The 21,936-nt window shown below is 32.1% G+C and overlaps 2 protein-coding genes and 1 pseudogene across 4 annotated transcripts; all 3 read right to left on the bottom strand.

Moving 5' to 3' along the window:
• Positions 1-3,021: 3,021 nt before the first annotated feature.
• Positions 3,022-4,043, bottom strand: LOC129299419 (uncharacterized; annotated as a pseudogene).
• A 5,904-nt stretch (positions 4,044-9,947) lies between these two features.
• LOC129299418 (serine/threonine-protein phosphatase PP1-like) lies at positions 9,948-15,302 on the bottom strand. Of its 3 annotated transcripts, XM_054937886.1 has the most exons (4): positions 14,373-15,302; positions 13,183-13,449; positions 12,520-13,079; positions 9,948-10,578 (listed from the first exon to the last, which is right to left on the bottom strand). In XM_054937886.1, exons 2-4 carry the CDS (start codon positions 13,349-13,351, stop codon positions 10,402-10,404), a joined length of 906 nt encoding a protein of 301 aa, XP_054793861.1. In that variant the 5' UTR covers positions 13,352-13,449; positions 14,373-15,302; the 3' UTR covers positions 9,948-10,401. The 3 variants fall into 3 exon arrangements, with proteins under 3 accessions (XP_054793861.1, XP_054793860.1, XP_054793862.1); XM_054937885.1 differs by lacking the exon at positions 14,373-15,302 and having other exon boundaries at positions 13,183-13,790; XM_054937887.1 differs by lacking the exon at positions 14,373-15,302 and having other exon boundaries at positions 10,420-10,591; positions 13,183-13,793.
• A 1,056-nt stretch (positions 15,303-16,358) lies between these two features.
• On the bottom strand, positions 16,359-21,466 carry LOC129299415 (2,3-bisphosphoglycerate-independent phosphoglycerate mutase). Its single transcript, XM_054937883.1, has 10 exons — positions 21,347-21,466; positions 21,068-21,247; positions 20,788-20,915; positions 20,091-20,241; positions 19,814-20,017; positions 19,012-19,436; positions 18,418-18,610; positions 18,235-18,330; positions 17,239-17,394; positions 16,359-16,751 (listed from the first exon to the last, which is right to left on the bottom strand). Exons 2-10 carry the CDS (start codon positions 21,227-21,229, stop codon positions 16,587-16,589), a joined length of 1,680 nt encoding a protein of 559 aa, XP_054793858.1. The 5' UTR covers positions 21,230-21,247; positions 21,347-21,466; the 3' UTR covers positions 16,359-16,586.
• Positions 21,467-21,936: the final 470 nt, after the last annotated feature.

Raw genomic sequence — 21,936 nt, 5'->3', positions numbered from 1 at the left:
GTTTGGTATAAACTTGTGCCAAGTGGGTACCATAATCTTTTCTTTTCTACTCCTTTAAGTGATTAGATGGCCTGGAATCTTAATTTTGTTGGACATTCTGGTCTTCTATCTAATTGGGATTTATTTTAGGGAGTAGCTATTTGGAAATTGTGTAAATGGAGTAATAATTTCATGTTTCAACAAAGCTTTCTTAAACCTCCTGATCCTACTATTGTTCTATTAAATTCTTAGAAATCCTATATTTTCAAAATGAAGCTAATTTACATACAAGGGATTTTAGTGAATCTTAGGTACAAACTTGGCAACCTCCCCCTAGGATTGGGTTAAAATCAATGTTGATGGTGCTGTCTCCTCTTTCAAATTTTGAAAACAGTATAATGCTACCCTTACTATTAACAAAAGTTGATTTTTGATTATTGGTTGATCTTAAAATAAAATAAAAGAGTATAGAAAATAATGAAGAAATTAGAGACATGGATCCAAAAAATTACAGAAAATAATTTCTTTAATTCTTTTATATCATTGTTTGTCATCTTTTCAAAAATTGACAGTTAAAATTAAAATTTTATCAATAGTAATGACAACATTGTACCATTTAAAAATTAAAGGAGAACATTTACAAAAAAATAAATTTAAGATCATCGACATTCTTGAACCTATAATTTAAGAGTCAAATTGTCAAATTAGATTTTTTGGTAATTATACATGGAATCAATTAAAATTATGACTCGGATCTATTTGTTTTTATCAACACTACAAACAGACAACAAACAACTGAAACAGCTATAAAGCAAGAGCTAAAAAACAAGCCAACAATATGCAACTAGTGGAATTAAGAACCAGCCAAATGTGGACACAGAAGTGTTGACGATCTTAGTTACCAACAAAAAAAGTAATTGACAATCTTAATCTTAATAATAACTCGCCTGTGTGTGTGTTACGCACCTCTCAAAAGTTTATAGTGTCTATTCTATCTTTATAAGTTGTCAAACTCACAAAATTAAGCAAATTTATAAAGATAGAGAATGAATTTATAATGTACAACAAAACAACGAGCGGCGGTTTTATAGTGTCTATTCTATCTTTATAAGTTTGTCAAACTCACAAATTTAAGCAAAGTTATAAAGATAGAATGAAATTTATATCCCACTAGGTGGGGTCGACTACATGGATTGCAAGTTGTCATTGTGCTCTATCATTTATCAAGCTTTTAGGAATATTATTAATTAAGAGATCGCGCTCAACAACTTTCAAGAGTGTTCTCTTAGGCCTTCCTCTACCTCTCTTAATCGGACTCAAAGTTATATGTTCCACTCTTCTCACTGGTGCCTCCCTTGGTCTTCTTTGTACATGCCCAAACCATCTCAACCAATTTTCTACCATTTTTTCCTCAATAGGTGCCACCCTCACTTTTTTCGCGTACGTGCTCATTTCGAATTTTATCTTTACGTGTATGTCCGCACATCCATCGTAACATTCTCATCTCTGCTACTCCAACTCTATGCTCTTGCTGTCCCGTTAGAGCTCAGCATTCACTACTATATAGTATTGCCGGTCTGATAGCAGTGCGATAAAACTTTCCTTTAAGTTTATTAGGCACCTTACGGTCGTAAATAACTCCTTTAGCTTTTCTCCAATTAAACCACCCAACTTGAATTCTGTGTGAAATATCTCCACTGATTTCGCCATCATTTTGAATAATAGCTCCCAAATATCTAAACTTCTCCACTTGAGGTATAATTTAATCTCTCAATTTCACTTCCAAATTATTATCGAATAGTCCTTTACCAAATTTACAATATAAATATTCCGTCTTACTTCTACTCAGACGAAAACCTTTCGACTCCAATGTCCTCCTCCATAACTCAAGTTTGCAATTAACCTCTTCTCTTGTCTCTGCTATAAGAACTATATCATCCGTGAAGAGCATACATTTTGAGATTTCCTCTTGAATATGTTCCATTAAAACATTTAAAATCAAGTTGAATAAATAAGGACTCAGAGATGATCCCTGATGTAGTCCAATCTTTATAGGAAAATTCTTTGTTTGACCACTAGGTGTTCTTATACTAGTTTTTACCCCCCTCATACATATCTTATATGGCTTTAATATAAGCAATCCGTACTCCCTTTTTTTCCAACCTTTCCAAAGCACTTCTCTTAGTATACGGTCATCAGCTTTTTTCAAATCAATAAAAATCATGTATAGATCTTTATCTTTACAATGATACTTTTCCATTAATCCTTTTAGTAGAGAAATCGCCTCTGTAGTTGATCTACCTGGCATAAAACTAAATTGATTCTCAGAAATACTTGTCTCCAATCTCAACCTGTGCTCAATTACTTTTTCCCACAATTTCATTGTGTAGCTCATGAGTTTAATCCCTAAAATTTTGTTAAGGAAATATAAATTTTTGTCCTTGAAATTTTTCTCTCTCTAAAATTTGATTCAAAAATACCAAGTTCTTACTAGAGTTTTTTTAATTAAAATAACTCAATCTTTATAATTTTTTTAATATAACTCAATTTTTATAATTCTTTAACTTAATAAACTGTAAGAACTGAGTTATAATAAATCAGAGTTGAAAGACTGAATCAATAAATTTGAAAAAAATTTAGATTTAAAGTTATATGATCCTTTTAAATAACAATGTTTAAATATTACTCCATGATACTTCCTCTCCATGATACTTCCTCTAGTATAATTAAATACTTCTCAATCTTCATAATAAGAGGATTAAAGGCAAAAATACAAAGACTATGTCTTTTTTTTTATATTAGTAAGAAAATAATTACTTTATTGATATGTCAAATATGATTGGAACTTAAAGTGTGTTAGAATTTAGAGTGAAGTAAAGATTGCATCAAAAATATCAAACTCCAATGCTGATAAATTCAAGTGTCCAATCGTCTTAAAGAATGAACCCGATGTGTTCATTTAATTTATATTGCTTAAATTACAAATTAAACATAATTCGGATATAGTAATAACTTTACTTAACGCAATAAACGTTACCCAAAATAAAAATCTGAGCTTAACTATTCCATCTCCGTTGCGAACAAGGAGGATGATTAACTTTTGAGTTTTGAGGGATTAAATCGAAATGAATATCTACATACGTTGATGCTAAAGAAACTAAGAGGGAGAAGGAATGCCTAATTCCTACAGATAAATCTGCGTACATATCAAAAAGCAATATATACAGCAGATGATTCAGTCAGATAAATAGGAAAAAAGAAGTGGAAATTGCAGATCTAGAACACCAAATCAAAGCTTAGTTTTGTAACGGCACTCTTTATGGCCAATGGTTTTGGTGGAAACATTGATCGCAAAATCACATGACGAAGTAGAAACCACATGAACATTAATAAACCCCAGGATGCTTACTTTTCCAGAAGTCGTAATCCAAGTGCTGAGAGGCAACGAACCGGAGATATAATCCTTGAAAAACTGCGAATTAGAGAGGAGGCGGTTCGCCATGATGGTGAGACTGACTTTGATGAACTCGGTCTCCCCTGCTTTGATTTCGCCTGCGGGAATAGGAGCTTCTCCGACGAGCTGGCCTCTGTAATTGAGCAGAGCGTTGGAGTCGGAGTACTTGAATCCGACGTGATTGGGGTTATTGATGGAGGCTTCGATGCCGAGGGTGATGTTTAGATCGACGACGAGCTGGCCACATTGAGGCCGACGTGCATCTCCTGAATCGTAATGGAATCGATGGTGTCGACGGGACGCCTGGGTTTGAACACCGTGAATGCTAGAATCACTATGATTAGGACGATCGCGATCACCACACCCGCCGTGACGGCGAGACAGAGGTTCCGTTTGCGAGATTCTGCCTTCATTCTCCAAAATTGAAGCTGGAAAATGGAGGCAGATAGAGAGAAGGCAGGCTTGGGATCGCAATCACGAGGGAGAAGGCGAAGAAGGAGATGCGAAGAATGAAGAATCGAATCAAACAGTATAAAGATTTGAGAGAGAAGCTTGAGATTCGCAATAACGGCTTCTCTGGACGCCACCCATTAACCGTATCAGCCTGTAATTATTTATTTTGTTTGTTTGTTTGTTTGTTTGTTTTTTTAAATAGGCTGAGATTAATGATATACCTAACTTCTTGTTTGGCAAAAGAAACCATGTATGTACCTAACTTATTCCAGCCCTGTTAATGAGTGAAATATTGCCAAAAAAGGTAGGTATAATTTCACAGTTTTGTTGAAAATTATCCAGTAATAAATGACAAATATGAGGTTTTTACTGTTTTCTTTTGCCAACCTGAGATTTACTAACAGTTTTAACATTTTTTTAAACCTGAACCCAGTTTTTTTTTTTTTTATACAACACCTGAATTACAGTTTGGCATCGTAAAATTTGATTTTTTTTAAAGGAAAAGTATTTTGCTTTTTTTAATTGAAATTATGAGAATAAATTTGATTTAAAAAATTTTATAAATTTATAAGACAAATAAATAGAAATCCATATGGTATCTTTCGAAATTTTTTTTACAATGAAACAGCATGTAAATTTTAAAAAACTTAATGTTCAGAAAAAAAAAATCATTGACTAATGGCTTGAAAATTACAAGAGGCTGATTGCGCTTGAGCTTGTGGCATATTTATCCTCCAATGTGTAAGAATCTCTGTTAACTATCTTAACAAAATTACTGATGTGGTTGGTTCTAGCAGAAGAAGCTAATTCTTCATAACATGAAAAACTAATGTTTGAATCTCTAAGAGAAAAAGTGCCTACATTTAGTGAGTCTTGAATAAGATTGCCTTCAATAAAAAAATATTTATAAGTAACCAAATTTAAAAAATATCTTAACTAAATTAATAAAAAAATTATTAAATTATTGATATTGATTACAAAATTAGCTTATTTTTATTAAGAATATCATTTTTTAAATATTTTCCTTTTCATGTATAATATTTTATTAAAATATTTTCCTTCTCATACGTACTGTTTTCAATTCAAAGAAATTACTTTAGAAGGAAGAAGTCTTCCTTGTGCATCACAGTTTGACAAGTAAAAAAAATATTTTTTAGAAAAAAATATAAAATGTACCTATCCTTTTTTTTTTCCTTGATATATTTTAATTTTTTGTCTAGAAATTTTTTTTTTTTGGGTATACTTAACATGTATTAATCTTCCTTCTTCTCATGAACCCATGAAAAATTGTAATTCGTCTTCATCACTAGAAAACGGTTCAGTCCTTTTGCAAAGAGCAGCGCTTATACTAAACACAATAATATTGTCGTCTTTTGTGTTAAGGAGCGAAAATTCCATTTGTAATCATACAATTACCAAGCTAATCATGTCTTCTTTCTAAAACTTATTTTTAGAATTTTTTAATACATTCTCTCTTCTCGTGATTGTTAATGCAAAGATAGGAGTATGTTTTGTACTTATAATCACATGTGAGTTGTGATAGGACTTGTTGGACAACTTGTTTTATAAATAGTGTTAAGTTCTTCACAACAAAAAAATAAAAAAAAATTATTTAGTAACATGATTTTAAATATGTTTTGAATAACAAAAAAAATATTATTCTGAAAAATAAAAAAATAAAAATATTTTAAAGTATTTTAAAATTATTGATCTGAAAAATAAGAGAGAACAAGAAAACACATATTTTTATAATTTTTTGTTCTCAAAAATATTCTACAGAATACCAATTTTTAAAATAATAAAATAAAAATAATTTTAAATATAACCTATAATTTTTTTGGGTATTCAGAAAATATTAATCTACTGATTGAGAGTATTGGCAGTTTGGAAATTGACACTACTTCAAGTCAAAGTCGTCCTCTAGATCTCTCTAAAACTGAAAAGATCACGAGAGAATCAGAAAACTTTACTTTATCGTTTAATAACATGAAGATAAGACTATACTTATAAATTATAATAATGTGTGGACAAGCGTATTACTACAAAATTAATCTTTATTATTATAACATAGCGTGTTCGCGTGCGGGTTCAAGCGTACAAGATTGATCGTGTTATCTTTTGATCTTTCGTGGATACTAAGGTAATAGAAGAGCCTTTTTCTTTTTTAAGATAAATTTGGGTGAATTCGGCATCAAGAGTTTTTGCTAAAGCCAAAGTATGTGTGTGTTTGGATACGTTTTTAATCTATTTTCTTACTCAAAAATCAATTATTTGGTTTATTAGCCAAACACTTGAAAAAACAAAAAATTAATTTTAACCATTAAAATTGATTTTTTTTAAAAAAGGCTAAGGTTTTGAGCTTTTCCGGAGAGCAAAAAATCGATTTTAACCATTAAGAAATCTTAGCTTTACTCAAAAGCTAATATTTTGAGCTTTTCAAAAGCTGAGATTTTTTAAAAAAATAAATTTTAATCATTAATTTAATTTAGCATCATGACAAAGATTGTTGCATAAAGATTTAAAGAAAAAGAGAAATTTTGCATCATTTATTACATTATTATATTTTTTATGTTGCCAAAACTTTAAAGTAATGCTTGACATTTTCATTAAATATGACTTATATCTATCATGTTATTAGAAATTAATTTATATATTGTCATCTTTATTAGTTATTGTAAAATTAGTGTTTGGTATTTAAGAATTAAATCTTTCTTTTTTATTAAATTTATTTGAACTAAGATATATTAAGTTATTTATTTGCATAAATTAAATTATTAATATTAATATATTTTACTTCTTAAGTAAAATTTAACAAATTTAATAATATTAGATACAAATATATTAATAATTTAAATTTAAAAAGTAATGTCCTTTATAATAATTTATACAATTAAAATTAATTTTAAATAAATTATCTAAACATCTTCAATTATTTTAAAATTAATTTTAAAAAATAATATTCAAATAGATTTCATTATAACATAATTAATTATGATTAAAATAACTATTTAATTAATTATTTTTATAATTAATTATATCCAATTGAAATTCAAATGAACCCTACATCTCCAGGCTCAATGAGTATTTATAGAGGTGTTTATAAATTGCTTATCAATAAATTCATCATATTATTACCAAAATTTGATCTAAGAATTTATGAGTTATGGGAAAATTCTTTAATCTAACTTGATTAAGGATTTAAGGTAATAGAAGAGTCGTGATTGTATATATATTGGTTATCAAAATATTAAGAACCTTTGAGAAGGCCCAACCCAACTAATCTTTTTTGTTCAACTATTCATATTTTTATATTTTGCCCACTTTCTCTTTGGGCTTTTACTCTTTGCACCACCCTATATCTCAGTCATTTATCATTTGAGAAAGATAAACATTCATTTTTTTCCCAAGTTGGTCTTTCTTTCTAGTGTATTTCAGTTTGGGCGAGTCAAGTCACAACACTTATCTAGCTCAAGACATGTTTCCGACCTCAAAGCATCTCATAACCTATATTTAACTTTAACAACAAGAACATTAATTGGTCCGCTCAAGCTTAATCAATTTTGTTCAACATTCCCAACAAAATTCACATCTTTCTTTATGTTCACTATGTAACATCTCGAAATTTTAAGACTCGGATTTATAAAAATAAAATAAAATAAAATATATATAATTAAATTAAAATTTAAAATAATTTGATAGAGGTCCAGAGTTTGAATTTTACTCAGCAAAAGTTTAGTTTTATTTGATTTTTAACTATAAAAAAAATTACTAAAGTTGACCAGGGCTTTTGTGCTATAATAAAAAAATATTGGGCCCTTTCTTATAATTTTCTCCAAACTTTTAGATCAGCTTTTATAAGGGGAAAGCAGACCAGAAATGCAGAAAATAAAACAAGGAAAGGAAAGGAAACGCGTGAGAGAGAGAGAGAGAGGAAGAAGAAAGGAGAGAGAGAGGGAGTTAGGCTCGAATCTAGGAGTCTTTGCGACCGTTGCGAGCTCGGCTACACGATAGGTAAACTTTCTACTTCAATCCTCTTCTCTTTCTCTTGATTTTCTTCAATTTTTGGAAGAGGAGATTTTGGATTTTGATCCCAAAAGCTTTATTCTTGTAAGCTTTTGTTTCTTTAGATCCTAAGGAGCATGTTTTGAGTTTCTATATAGTGATCTAATGTTTTGAGTGAATAATTGGATGAAAAGAGGTGTTTTGGGCACAAAATAAACTTTGAGAAATTGGGTTTTGCTCCTCAATAGTTTAAGCCTATTGATTTAGTTATAATTTTGCTATTTGAGCCCAATAAGATTTAAATTAAGGTTTGGTTTTCATTATAAGGGCTAATAGTGAAAGTTGGTAGCACTAAGTAAGATTTTTAATTGATTAAAAAAATATATAAATTAAAAATTAGCCTAGTGATGGCTAATAAATGGTTTTGGTGGTTAAGTGATACTATGTGAATGGTTGGTTTAATATATGGACCATTAGGGTGGATTATGACTCATTGACCCAAGTTGTGTGGTATGAGTTATAGTCTTCATTAATGCTATTTGTTATGATAAGTGATGTGAATCACTTATATGTTATAGGAAATTGTTGGTGGAACTTATTGAGAAGTAAGGAACAAGCCGAGCCCTATTTTGTACAAGGGGAACCCTTTTGACACCAAATGGTTGAGGTAACAGGGGAATTTATATTTCTTATTACTTTGTTTTAGCTATTTTTGAATAAATATTACTAGTTATTATGCATTACATGTTTTAAAAGATTAAATGTGCTTTATAAGGGGTTATGGGGTACTACTTTGATTATAGTGCAAATATGTTTTCTAATTGTTTAATAACAATGTTTTTTATGAAAATGAGATTTATAAATATCATACTACTTTAGAGTGTTGAATGGTCAATACTCAGGAAAGGTAGACAAGAGTAAAAGGCATGATCTCGGTAGGAGTTCACCAATGAGAAGGTGTGGATTTTTGATATTCTATGGCACACTGTCAGTACTCAGTGTTGTCTTATATATTGTGGGCTCAGTGCACTATAGTGGTTAGTGTATTGAGTGTTCGACACCTCTCAGTGGGGGAGGGAATCCAACATATGAAGTGTGAGGTTGAGTGCCTAGGCCAAGGTAGCCCTCACATGGAAAGTAAGTTGGGTTGGCTCTGGGAGGGAGTTAGCTTCAACTGCTTAGAATTCACGTCGAAAGGGCATAGGAGGTTTGGTGGATTAGATCATGCCTTAGATTATATTTTGTGCCTGTAGAGGTACAAGTAGGTATAAGGTTTACCTGCGAGTTAAAGAGTGCCAGGGGGCATTCTGTTGGTCATGAAAGGCCATACTGGCCTAAATCATGCATTCATGCATTTTAAATGGCTAAATTATATACTATATTGAATTTATTATTCATTTATTTGATTATGGCTTACTTTGTAATAATCAATGTAGATTTCACTATTACTGAGACTATGGTTGTCTCACCCCTTTCTTTTCAATATTCTAGGTCCAGGCGAAAGATCCAGTGGTGGACGGGAAAAGGAGCAAAGCTAGGGGTTTGCTTGTGATTTGTAAAGAACTGCAACCCCTTTCTTTTGAGCAAATATATTGTAATGTATTTAAGATTAGGGTGCCAGTAGGATATGATTATGTATGTGTGTATCAATATGTGTGGATTGTGTGCTTGTGTATGAATTTTTGTCTGTTTGCAAATTTGTGGCTAGAAAACTTGGTTATGGTGTGTGGTTTTGATGGATTTACTTAGTAGATCAAGTTTCTATTACAAGCAGATATTTATTTTGATATATATGTGATTTTATAAGCAAATGCAAAGTGGTTGCATTGCAAATGATGTGTTATGGGCAAACATACACCTTGGATAGAGAGAGTGGGTGCGTGGGCCCCACAAGGAGCTCTGAGCCAAGTGAAAATGTTTAGCATATGTATTTATATAAATATATGGTATTTAAATTGTGTGATTTTTGGATAACACTCGGGGCAAGTGTTACACGCTATCCCTCTTTTCTCTTTAGAATTATTTGGATATACTATATATAATAAAAACCAACCTAAAATTTTGGGAACATCACAATGAATAAACTTGTACATTACTGACTACCAAATCAAATGAAATTCTCTACATTCATACATTCATGAAGAATGAACAAGTGAACATATATTGGCCAAAAAAAAAAACAAGTGATCATATAAACGAGTATGACTATATAAATATAAATAAAAGAAAATCTACATCTATCCTTCATGCCCACTATTGTTTTTTCTCTGGATCTATTCCAATGCACACTACGTGGAGTCACCAAGCTTGCAATTAGCAAAAACCCTAATTAATTAATTGAAAACAACATAATAATTAATAAATAAACTTGTGGATTTGGAGGAACTTTACATCAAACCCCACCTGGGTTTAATTATTTATGCATCAAAGAGGTGGGAGAGAAAGTGAAGTGCAGTGAGATGTGAGTGGTTTTGAAGATAAGAAAAAGAAAAAGAAGAAACTAATGACAAAGGTTATTCAAGTGGTGGGGCTTTTCCTCTCCAAGGTTTGAGAATCTGAAAGGAACAGAGTAATGTCTCATCAACACACATGAGAGCTCCTGCATTGTTGAATTCTCCACAGTAGTTTGGTGCTGAGAATATGGTCACTAGTTGTCTCTCTGCAAAGAATTCATACCCATCCTCCACCACCTGTCATTTTCACCTTTTTTTTTATTTTCATTATATAAAATATAAAAATCATATAGGATTTTGATTATATTAAAATTCATACAAGCATTCTTTAAAGGCAAGAATCGATTACATTGACCTTTTTTATATAAGTTTTGCTAAATCTATATATCTCCTTCCTATTTTTAAGAAAAAATGACAATTAGCTTCCAAAATTTTAAATTAATGACATTCAAGTCTTCAACAAAAATTTTTAAAAAATAAGTTACAAGTATCAATTCAGGTGTAAATTTAAAAACTTTACTTATAGATAAAATATTTGAGTTTCAAATCTAACTATCAAATTATATCTAAGATTCGTGTTTGTATCCAAGTCGATATTTACACCTCATTTATTAAAAAAAATTTTTGAAATCCTAACTATTATGATTAATTTAATGTTTTGAGGCCTCACTGTTGTTCTTCATATTTTCAAAGCAGACCCCTTGAATTTTATTGAAACCACAGAAATATTGCTTCTATTGCCTAGAGATGACCGGATACATGTTCAAAATGGAAGAGAAGTTTGTGTAATTTTAATAAAATTCAGGAGACATTTGTATATTTTAATTTTTATTTTGAAAACTGCATATATATATATATATATATAGAGAGAGAGAGAGAGAGAGAGAGAGGTTTTGAAAATAAACTTGAGGAATGTATAATTTTAACCAAAATTATGAAAGTTCTCTATAATTTATTCTCTATCTCAAGAAAAATCTGAAGTTTTAAAAAAAAAAGAAGTTTGTGTAATTCGAACTTTTTTTAAAACAGTGAATTAGTTTAGTCAGGGGAAAAATGAAAATTTTAGAAAGACATTATTGATTTCACAAATAAAATAGGGATCTACAAAATTCAACAAATTTCAGGGGACAATTTATTATTAAATGTTTTATTTCAATCTTTCAACCATTTCATCTACAAAGATGAACTATTTATAATGAAAACAAATCCTCTAAAATTAAAATCTATGAATTTCTATAAAAAAATATTATTTTTATTTAATTACAAAATACAAAATCTTCACTTTTTTTAAAGATAAATTTCATAAAATTCACAAATTCTCAAATTTTCAGAATATCTACCCCTGCTTATAAGGGTGGCAAGTAACAGCAATCACACCACATAAAATATTAGAGAAAAGAGTAAATGGTGTTTGACTTTTGTTAGAAGTTAGAACACATCTATTATTAATTAATATATTATTATTAAACTCATAAATTTAAGTAAATTCATGATAAGTATGTAAATTTATATCATAAACTCATAAGAGTTTACCTTTATTAATAAATAGTTATTAAAATATAATTTTAATTTAATTTAAATATATTAAAAATATAAATAATTAAAATTAAATACATCTATATTGATAAATTATCATATATAAGACATAAAAATTTTAAAATAGAGGAACTTATTTTTAATTTTTTGATTTTATTTTTATTAATATTATTTTTTGTATTTTAAGTTTTTTTTTTTAACCAGGTCTCATGACTTTTATGAAATAAATTTTTTATAAAATATACTTAACTTGCTAAATTTAAAAAAAAAATTAACAAGTTTGATTAAACTTACATCTGGTTCGATTTTTTAATTAACATAATTTTATAAATTAGAAACATAACAATGACAAACTATGATGTAAACTTATAAATTTAACTGAATTTATATTTAATTTAAATTTATAAATAAATTAATATAATTTTATAAATTAAAAATGTAAGAAATTAAATTTTAGAATAAACTTGAAAGTTTTACAACTATATTTCTATCAATATATAATAAATTAAACAACACAGTTGGTTTAAGTTTCATGTCCTAAATTGGGAAACGTGTATAATTTTTTCAATAAGGTTGCAGAGTATTGATAGCCCATGAACAACGATGAACAGATCTCAGAAGAGGGGAAGACGAAGGAGGTACCTGGTGGGCCCGACATATGAGATCCAGATCATTCTTCTTCAAGAACTCCGCAACCTTATCAGCTCCGAAAGTGAACGACACTCCTCTGTCATTCTCCCCCCAACCTTTGATGTCTCTGTCTGGATCCGCCCAAAGGAGATCGCACAACAATCCCTGATCCGGCACATCCACTGGCCTCTCTATTTCCTTAATCTGATTCATGTTCTCCATGTCCGGCGACAGACCGCCATGCATACACAGGATCTTGTCGTCGATCACCGCCGCGACTGGAAGGCAATTGAAACAATCGGTGAAGATCTTCCAGAGTCGAACGCTGAACCTCCTCTTGCACTCGTCGTAGAATCCGTAGATTCTGTTGATGGAGGCACATTCGTGATTTCCTCGGAGGAGGAAGAAGTTTTCTGGGAATTTGATCTTGTAGGCGAGAAGAAGACATATGGTTTCAATACTCTGTTTTCCTCTGTCCACGTAGTCTCCGAGGAACAGGTAGTTCGATTGCGGCGGAAAACCTCCGTACTCGAACAATCGCAACAGGTCTGGATATTGCCCGTGTATGTCCCCTGAAATTTAACATATAAAACTTTTCACATCATCCATTCACACTTTCATAATCTAACGTAGTAACGTTAAACATATTTACTATCAAAAAAAAGAAAGAAGTACCACAAACATTGATGGGAGCTTCCAACTCAAGAAGGTTAGGTTGGTTGAGGAAGATTTCTTTGGCAGTGACACAAAGGTTGCGAATTTCAGACTCAATTAACTGAATCCTCTTGCCTCTGTTTTTCCTCGCTTCCAAAAGCCTCTCTATCAACCCATCCAATCCTTCCATTCCCTTTATATGAGATATCTAATCTAAGAGATTCTTCTCTTCTGGATCTCAATCAAACCAAGAAAATATGCCTTATTCTTCCCTGTGTTGTATTCTTTCTGTGTTGAAATGCATTACGCAATAGTTAGTTGAGAAGGATCACAAAATGAGGAAGGAAGGAAGAAGAAAGAAAGAGGTTGGTTTAGTGGGGTTTGATGAGATAATACACAAAAGAATAGGAGCAATATGGGATATGGTAAATTTGACTTTGTTTTTTATTCCCGAAGAGTTTTGTGGTCTACTCTTTGCCAACAATTGAACCTAAAATTAGAATGCATGAACTAATCTCGTGCTTATTTAAGACTTGAGAGAATGTGAAACCTGCCCCATTTCTAAATTCGTCTCTGCATATGTTGCATTTGAAAAAAACGAGCAAGTAGATCCTTCTCCAACACTAAAAGAATCCATCTTTCTTAGTGTTAAAAAGAAAGTTAAGCAAGTGAAACTATCCTTTAACTTTATTACTCTACCATACTTGTATATTCTGCAGTTTATAACACAAAAGGTAGATGATGCAGAATATAAGTATCCCAAAAGAATATGAATAATATGGGAGAGTTTAATTTTGCGGGGTGAATTTTGACTCTGTTGTTTTTTTTTTTTTTTTTAATGTCTCATAAGTTTTGAGGCCTAACATTTGCCAACAATCACCCCTACAATTAGAAATGATGAACAAACTTCGTGCTTGTTTAAGAGAAGGTGAACCCTAATCCATTTTCAAAGATTCATTTTCAACACCAAAATTAACCATATCTTTTAGTGTTAAAAGGAAACATTTTTCTATATTTTTAAAAGATTATCATATTATTTTATTTATCAAAGGACATCTTAACTTTTCAAATTCACCTTGTAATTTGTAAAAATATTTTTAAAAAAATTAATTTACTAGTACTTATAATTTTACTTGATTTTGAATCAAGCCCTTGCAATTTTTTTTATAGAGTCCTTAAAGTAAATGTCCTTTTAAGCTGTTGGTCCTTACACTAAAAATCGTTTTTGGACTTTGTCAGCAGCGTCAATTACAGGAAACGTGGCTTCCAGAGTATTTTCCCACTGTACCGTTCCCTCACTTCTCAACCGCTCCCTCCCTAGACTTCTTCCACTTTGAAAGCCACTAAACAAATATCCCAAAAGTTATTATTTATTATTGATTATTCATTTATTATAATCCTTCAAGTCCAAAGCAGAACAGGAAAAACAGATGTGAACCACACTCTGTTTCATGCTTTACATTTTTTTGCTAACGTGGATAACACTCCCAAGAGACATCACGATGGGTTCTACTTCTCGTATCTTTGAAGCTTCTCTCTTGATCTTATTATCTTTCCCTGGAAACCATCTGTGTATGAATTTTGCAGACAAAGAGAAACAACTAGTAGGAGAGGAGAAGCGTTATATTGTGGGCTTGTCTAATCAATTCACATGATTTTTTTTTTTTGGCAGTTCTATAGATGGAATCTGATAATGACGTGGGAGTGGCAATGAAATAGTACAGACTACAGAGTACAATTTGATCTCCACATTTTCATTATTGAGTTCAGCTTTCGAGACACTGTGTTGCCCAAGTTGTAGGGATTGTTTGATGGCATCTTTAATGACCCTGCAAATGGGAAACGAAACAATTATCACAACAAACGATCAAGTCAATTGTTCAAAAACCTCACCTGTTGCGATCTTCCATCTCTCCCTTTGACCACGACTCACTCATGTACGACAAAGAATCACGCCTCACACACGATGAAGAATCACAATCCTCAATCAAATATAGTCTTAAAAGCACGTTGTATTATTATACACGTTTGTCAAGATCTTCTACTTCCCTATTTGCAGCCAAGGAACCTAAATCCCTTTCCCGGCCTTCAGTCCTCAGATTCAGAAAATAAAGTGGCTTGTTAGCCAAAGCCCATTATTGGATCCAAATCTCGCTGTAGTAGATTGACGCCGTTTCCAAAGTCCAGAGACGGTTTTGAGTGCAAGGGACTAACGCATTGAATAGACATAATCTGGCTTTGCCAAAAAAAAAAAAAAATAGACATAACTTAGATTTAATAAAAATAAAAAAAATTATATAAGGACCTGATTTAAAATCAAGTCAAATTATAACTTATATGGACTGGCAAATTAATTTTTTCAATATTTTAAATTTGAAGTATAAAACTAACATTATTTTATCTTTGAAAGAAACTTACAGCATTATATATTTAAGATGCTTATTTTTAAATAAATCAAGACATGTATATCTAGTATAAATTATTTATTCTATAATAAATTATTATCATTATTAATATTTTTAACATATTAAAATTCACATGCCATGCTGATCAAAATAAATATATATATTTTAATTTGATTGAATAAAAATATATTAAATATATAAAAATAAGTATATAAACCTCACCCTTTATCTTTTTACATGACAACTCATAAATAAGATTATTTTTTATTTTTGAAAAACACTGTAAATAAAACTATAGTAAGTTGTTATTGGTAGAGCATACATTTGATCATAAAACTCTTAAACATTATACTATTTCTATATAATTTAAAACACCTTTTTTATAATCTAAAACAATGGAGCTTTCAACTCAATTTGATTATTGAGAAACATAAAGAAAATCATTTGGATCAAAAGTTGACACGTGTCCTGATCTCAACTCACTCGCATGAGTTGAGACGGAATTATTGCTGTTGATGCTCATGATATGGGAAAAGATTGTTTCGCCGCCAATGGGTAACAATTATCAGTTAATTTTTTTTTTTATCAAAACAAATTATCAATACTCCTGCCTTAATTTTGATGCATGTGGTAAAGACCTCGGACCGCATATTATAATAATTGTGCCCCATATAAATCTTGATTTACATTCAGATCAGCTCGAAATTGATGTAACAATAAATATCAAAATCTATAATATGATAATCCAGGAAGATATGGAGAATAGAGATTGTCTTGCATACTAGAGAGCCATGAAAAGTAAACCGACTTGATATATTAGAAACAATAGAAGTTTGACAAAAAGAGCCGCATTCAAAATCGCATTACACAGTGATCCTGGTTCACCAGCCCAGGATAATACAGACAAGAATTTAGGAAAAGAAAACCCACATTGAAGTAGTGGGACAAGAATTGTCAATTATTCAATTAAAGGCTAAAAACTACCTCATTTCTGACCGTAAATTTCAGGTTTGATTACCCCTAGTTGTCAACCACTTCTATGAGAGTTGGTTCATAGTCGCTTGGAGCCTCAAATCCATGGAGATTCATCACAGTAGAGGCAACATTGGCAAGACCACCCTTGGGAAGGTCTTGCCTGAACCTGACACCAGATGACAGACCAGGACCTCCAATTGCAATAGGCACCTGAAACAGCGACAGCAAAGCCACCCAAATTTAGAACACAAGCATTTACCTCAACATCACAAATAAATGCCATTATGCGCTAAGGAAAAATAACGGGTATTGGGGAAGCCTCTGGCATACCCTCAAGTTTAGGCATAAAAATGATGATTATTTTGAACAAACTCTTAAGCTCAGTCAATTTAAATTAAGAATGATTAATTATCTATATTAAATGAACAGCTAAAATTTGACCCAAATCACTCATTTAACTACTTAAAATTGAAGCCTGCCGCATCTGCATGCACTATTGTATTGATAAAGACCACTTTGCTAACAGGCCTATAAGCAAAGATGTCAATGTTTCCACATTTTACCAGAGCTATTAATATTAATTAAAAGAACTGGCAGAAACTAGCAAGGTCATCCTTAAGTTGGTGAAGCAAATCACATGGTTAAGGTCCTGCAGGGAAGATTTTTATCTTTGTTACCAGAATTTGTGAATACTTACAGGCTGAAGAGTGTGGGATGTGAGGATTTGGATCTTTCCCTCCTTGTCAAGTAGAGGTTTTCCAGATTTATCCCTCTTCACCATGTCCTCAGCATTTCCATGGTCAGCAGTGACCACATAAATTCCACCAACTTGCTCTATTGCATCAAGGATCATCTGCAATTATCATATGTTGGTCGAATGAGAACGCATCATATCTCTACCTTTTAATTTCATTACTTCTTACAGCAGCCATCAACACACATAAAAAAACATGCAAGAAATGGATTACTTCCTCAGATGCAGGAAGATGTCCAGCCACTAGTAAAGTTTCCTTTTCCCCTCCATATGGGGGGAAAGTAACGAATAATTATCTGTATCATCACTAATGATAATTAATAATAAACACAACTACAATAACAAAAATCCAGTATTTTGTAATCAATAAAAATTGAGTCACATATAATACAATAAATGTCAAAATAATCAAGGGTGCACATTTCATTGAAGTGAAAATAATGGAAGCAGAACAAATGGAGATACATAATTCACCATCGTTGAAGTTTCCAAAAAAAAAAAACATAAAACGCAACTGATAAACCTTTTAACACAGCTCAAAAAGGCAAAAAAGCATTGGCTTCATTTATGAATATGATGTCCACTTTCTTGTCCTTTTGTTTTCTCAACAGCTACATTTTTTAACTCTACAACGTAAGGAAGAGATAATAACTTATCTTTAAAATTACACACCTTTTAACATTGGAACACAATTGACATGTGGAGAAATATTAACTGAATAGAAATGAAGTTGCATGAAGTCCCGTGAAAATGCAGAGAATTTTTATTTTTTTTTGGGTCTTTTTTCGTTTTTGTCTTAAAGGAGCCATATCGCTTCTGATCTATGAATAATCAACCCTTGCACTGCAGTGAATTCTCAAATTCCACATAGGTCACGAAACACATGATGCACCATGTTACAAAAATGCTCCTGATAAATTTAAAACAAAATGTCCATACCTTCACAGCTTCGTCAGCTGCCTTGCAAGCCACAACTGTTGCTTCAATGTCACCTGTATGCCCCACCATGTCACTATTTGGTAAATTAACACGTACCTATGCAACATATAAAACAAACAGGTAAGTGAAAGCTATTCAAATCAAACAATCACTCTCAAATATTACCTGAATTACTCAAAATACCTGATCAAATTTCTTGCTGAGAATAGCATCCCTTGCCTTTTCAGCAATCTCCAACGCCTTCATTTTTGGTTTAACATTGAATGTGATCCCATTGTCACTAGGAATTTCCACATATTCCTCCAATTCCGAGTTAAAATATCCAGAACGGTTTCCATTCCAGAAGAATGTGACGTGTCCAAATTTGACAGTCTCACTATTAGAAAAAAGAAAGAAATTTATGAGAATATAAGGCCTATCATTTAACAGAAAATAACTTCTAGCTGATAAAGAGGGCCAGAAGGAAAGTCACTCAAACCTGGGTGCCAGAGACAGTTTCAATTCTTTTTATTAATAAAAAACATTTTTACTTCCCATATCCAATTTCCCCTATCCAAAGTTATTGACGCCTTATCTTTAGTGCTAAAGGGCAAAAATCCGAGTAGCTTTTCCATCAAGTAAAGCTAATTGAAGTTTATAAATTGACATTTTGTGCATTACAAAGTTGTAATTCACAAATTTGTCACAATCAACGAAAAGAATGAACATCTAGAAACACAAATAAAATTTCAAAAAATAATGGTAGGTCTGCTAAAGATTGAATTAGTGATAGCCTACCTGCAAGCAAAAGTCCGGATACCATTATGCACTAAATATTCACCAGAAGTCCTGTCAATCTCTGGTGGAGAAACAAGGTAATGACTTGGAAGTTTCAATTCCCCATCATATTCAAGCATTCCAGCATAGCGGATTTTAGGGAAACGAACTCTATCAAATTTGTCAAAGTTTTCATATTCAAGAGATTTAGCAATCATAACCATACGATCTGCACGGAAGTTGAATGTGACAACAGCATCACCATCAACTACAGGACCAACAGCCTTCCCATTCTCATCAACAATAACAAAAGGGGGTAAATACTGATCACTGGCCTTTGTCTCCTCCCTCAGTCTCTTGACAGCTTCAATGGCATTTGTAAATTTATGGGGTGCTTCACCAAGAACTTGGGCATCCCACCCTCGTTTCACGACATTCCAGTCATTCTGCAGTGTGTCCCATGATCAATATAACATTAATATACCAGAAATATAAAAGATAATTGAGTTTTAAACAACCTTTTCAAATTTCAAAATTAACATAAAGATTTTCATAACAACCCACAAATTAAAACAGAAAATAAATTAATACTAAAATTTTCAGTTTAAACTCAACACCAATCCTGATCTTCATTCACATCATTTACGTTCTTTACAAGTTCTGGAGCTGTTTCGGAACAATTTTGAACAAAAATAGATTAAAAATTCATTATTTCCCCAGAGAGTAGGCCTCTTGACTATGCATAAATATTCGTCCCAACAATGGAGGTCACCTACAACAAAACTGCAATATAAAAGCCATGCATACTAGTTATATTCCTTACCTCATACCGGTCCATTGTAACATACATACGACCTCCTCCAGATGCAATCCTTGCATCAATACCTTTCTGGCGCAATTCTTCAAGATCTTTTTCTAGAGTTTCCACAAATCCCACACTTGAGCCATCCAAAACATCACGGCCATCAGTAAGGATATGGACTCGGATTCTTTTAGCACCACGTTCACCAGCCCCTTTGAGCAACAACTGCAGAAAAGCAGTTGATATAAATATAAATTTTTGAGACAGGCAGAAAGAGAAGCTGTACGCAAAAGCATACCTGTAATTGATCAAGTCGGGAATGAACTCCACCATCGCTAAGTAACCCAATGAGGTGCAGTGTGCCCGTTTCAAAACATTCCTTTATGTACTTGAAACCTTCTCCCTCATAAATTTTTCCAGAGGCAAGAGCAATGTCAACAAGCTTTGCACTGCAATCACATGCCCAAGATGCCCCCAATCTCAATTGATAAGCCAGTAATTAAAGATATACAAGAAAATTAAAAGAACAAATAAAGAAACTAGCAGGCAAATCCACATTATTTTTATAACTCAAGGTGGTTAGCACGCAATAGTGAGTTCCAATACGTCTGAAGATGATCATTAAAATTACAATATGCAGTTGCCCTCCAGTATATGAGAACATCAAAAGTTTTGTGAAATGAGAAACATGATAAGATGAAGACCACTTTTTAAATAAATTTATTGGATCTTAAATGCATGCAAGCAAAGGAAATATACATAACCCTTGCAATAAAATAATACCTGTAAGACAATTAAAGAACAGTGCAGGTCATGAAAACTGCAAATCAGATAATTGACAAGAGAACTCTCACAAACCAAACAACTTTGTGTCAAATAAGATTGATTTCTTTTCTATCTAACGGTGAAAATATAGAGTAGCCATCAAATTACGAATCCTAAAAATTATAAATTACTTGCGTTTATGCTAACTCGAAAGGAGGGGTTAATCTTACCCCTGAGCGAATATGCGTCCCGCTCCAAGGGCATTGTGACCGACTTCACTGTTACCCATATCATCCTCAGATGGAAGACCTACTGCAGTACCATGAGCTCTGACCAATCTCCATCTATCAGGAGCGCCCTATACATCATAAATAAACAAACAGAACACCGATCAAAAGGTTGGCTGTCGGACTAAATAAAATTTAGAGAGAGGGAAAAAAACAGAGAGAGCTACGGAGTATTGGGAAAGCGTATAGATCTAGATTAAAAACAGATCGGAGAATATGTTACGTTTTTAAGGGAATCCATGGTAGGTGTTTCAGCGGTATGGATGCAGTTATACTCATTAGGATTGGCCTCGCCCCATCCGTCGAGAACGACGACGGCGACCTGCTTGCCCTTCGGAAGCTTGGGGTGATCGGGCAAAGTCCATGAGAATCCTGAGCTTCCCATTTCCTTGTTTATGCTTCTCTGCCAGATTCAGATTGAGACCAAATCCTTCAAAATTTAATCTCAACGGAAAAATAGCCATCGCAAGATATATCAACGAAAAAGCGAAAAAGTGAATACGTTTCTCGAGGAACGTCAAGATCTGCGTGCAATCAACAAGACTGGAAGGTAGAGCTAACCCACGGCAGCCAACGGGAAAGTGTAACTGCAAGCTGCAACCCTTGAATCCTGATACTGTTGGCGTGCATCGCAGGGACCGTCTCTATATATACCCAAAAAAAACGGCTGGGGCCCTGCGTCCAAACCGCAAAAATTGTTATTAATTATTATTTTTTATCAAAATTATTATTATTATTATTATGAACATTTGTACATAACAAAATTAAAAATTCACGTAAATTAGTTGAACAAAAAAATATATCTGAGAAATTGGTGGATATAATCGATGATGTATTTGTGAAAAAATAAAAAATAATTAGTTACAAGTAATTTAAAAATATAAGTTGATAGAGTTATATTCTCATTTTAGAAAATAAAACTTAATAAACATTGAGAAAACAAACTGAAAGCTCTTGTAACCTCAATTTCAACTCATGGAATCAAAAAAAGACGTTGAAAGAATCGAAATAGAGAGGATTTAAAAAAAAAAAAATCAAACATAGCTTGAATTTCGACTTTTCTGACACAACTTCAAGCTAGAAAGTTGAAAT

This window comes from Prosopis cineraria, unplaced genomic scaffold (genome assembly GCF_029017545.1).
Source record: "Prosopis cineraria cultivar Desert tree isolate PC_DT_omini unplaced genomic scaffold, ASM2901754v1 PC1153, whole genome shotgun sequence".
Taxonomy (NCBI): Eukaryota; Viridiplantae; Streptophyta; class Magnoliopsida; order Fabales; family Fabaceae; genus Prosopis; species Prosopis cineraria.
The sequence above is the reverse complement of the archived record's forward strand: the minus strand, read 5'-3'. Positions and strand labels throughout refer to the sequence as shown.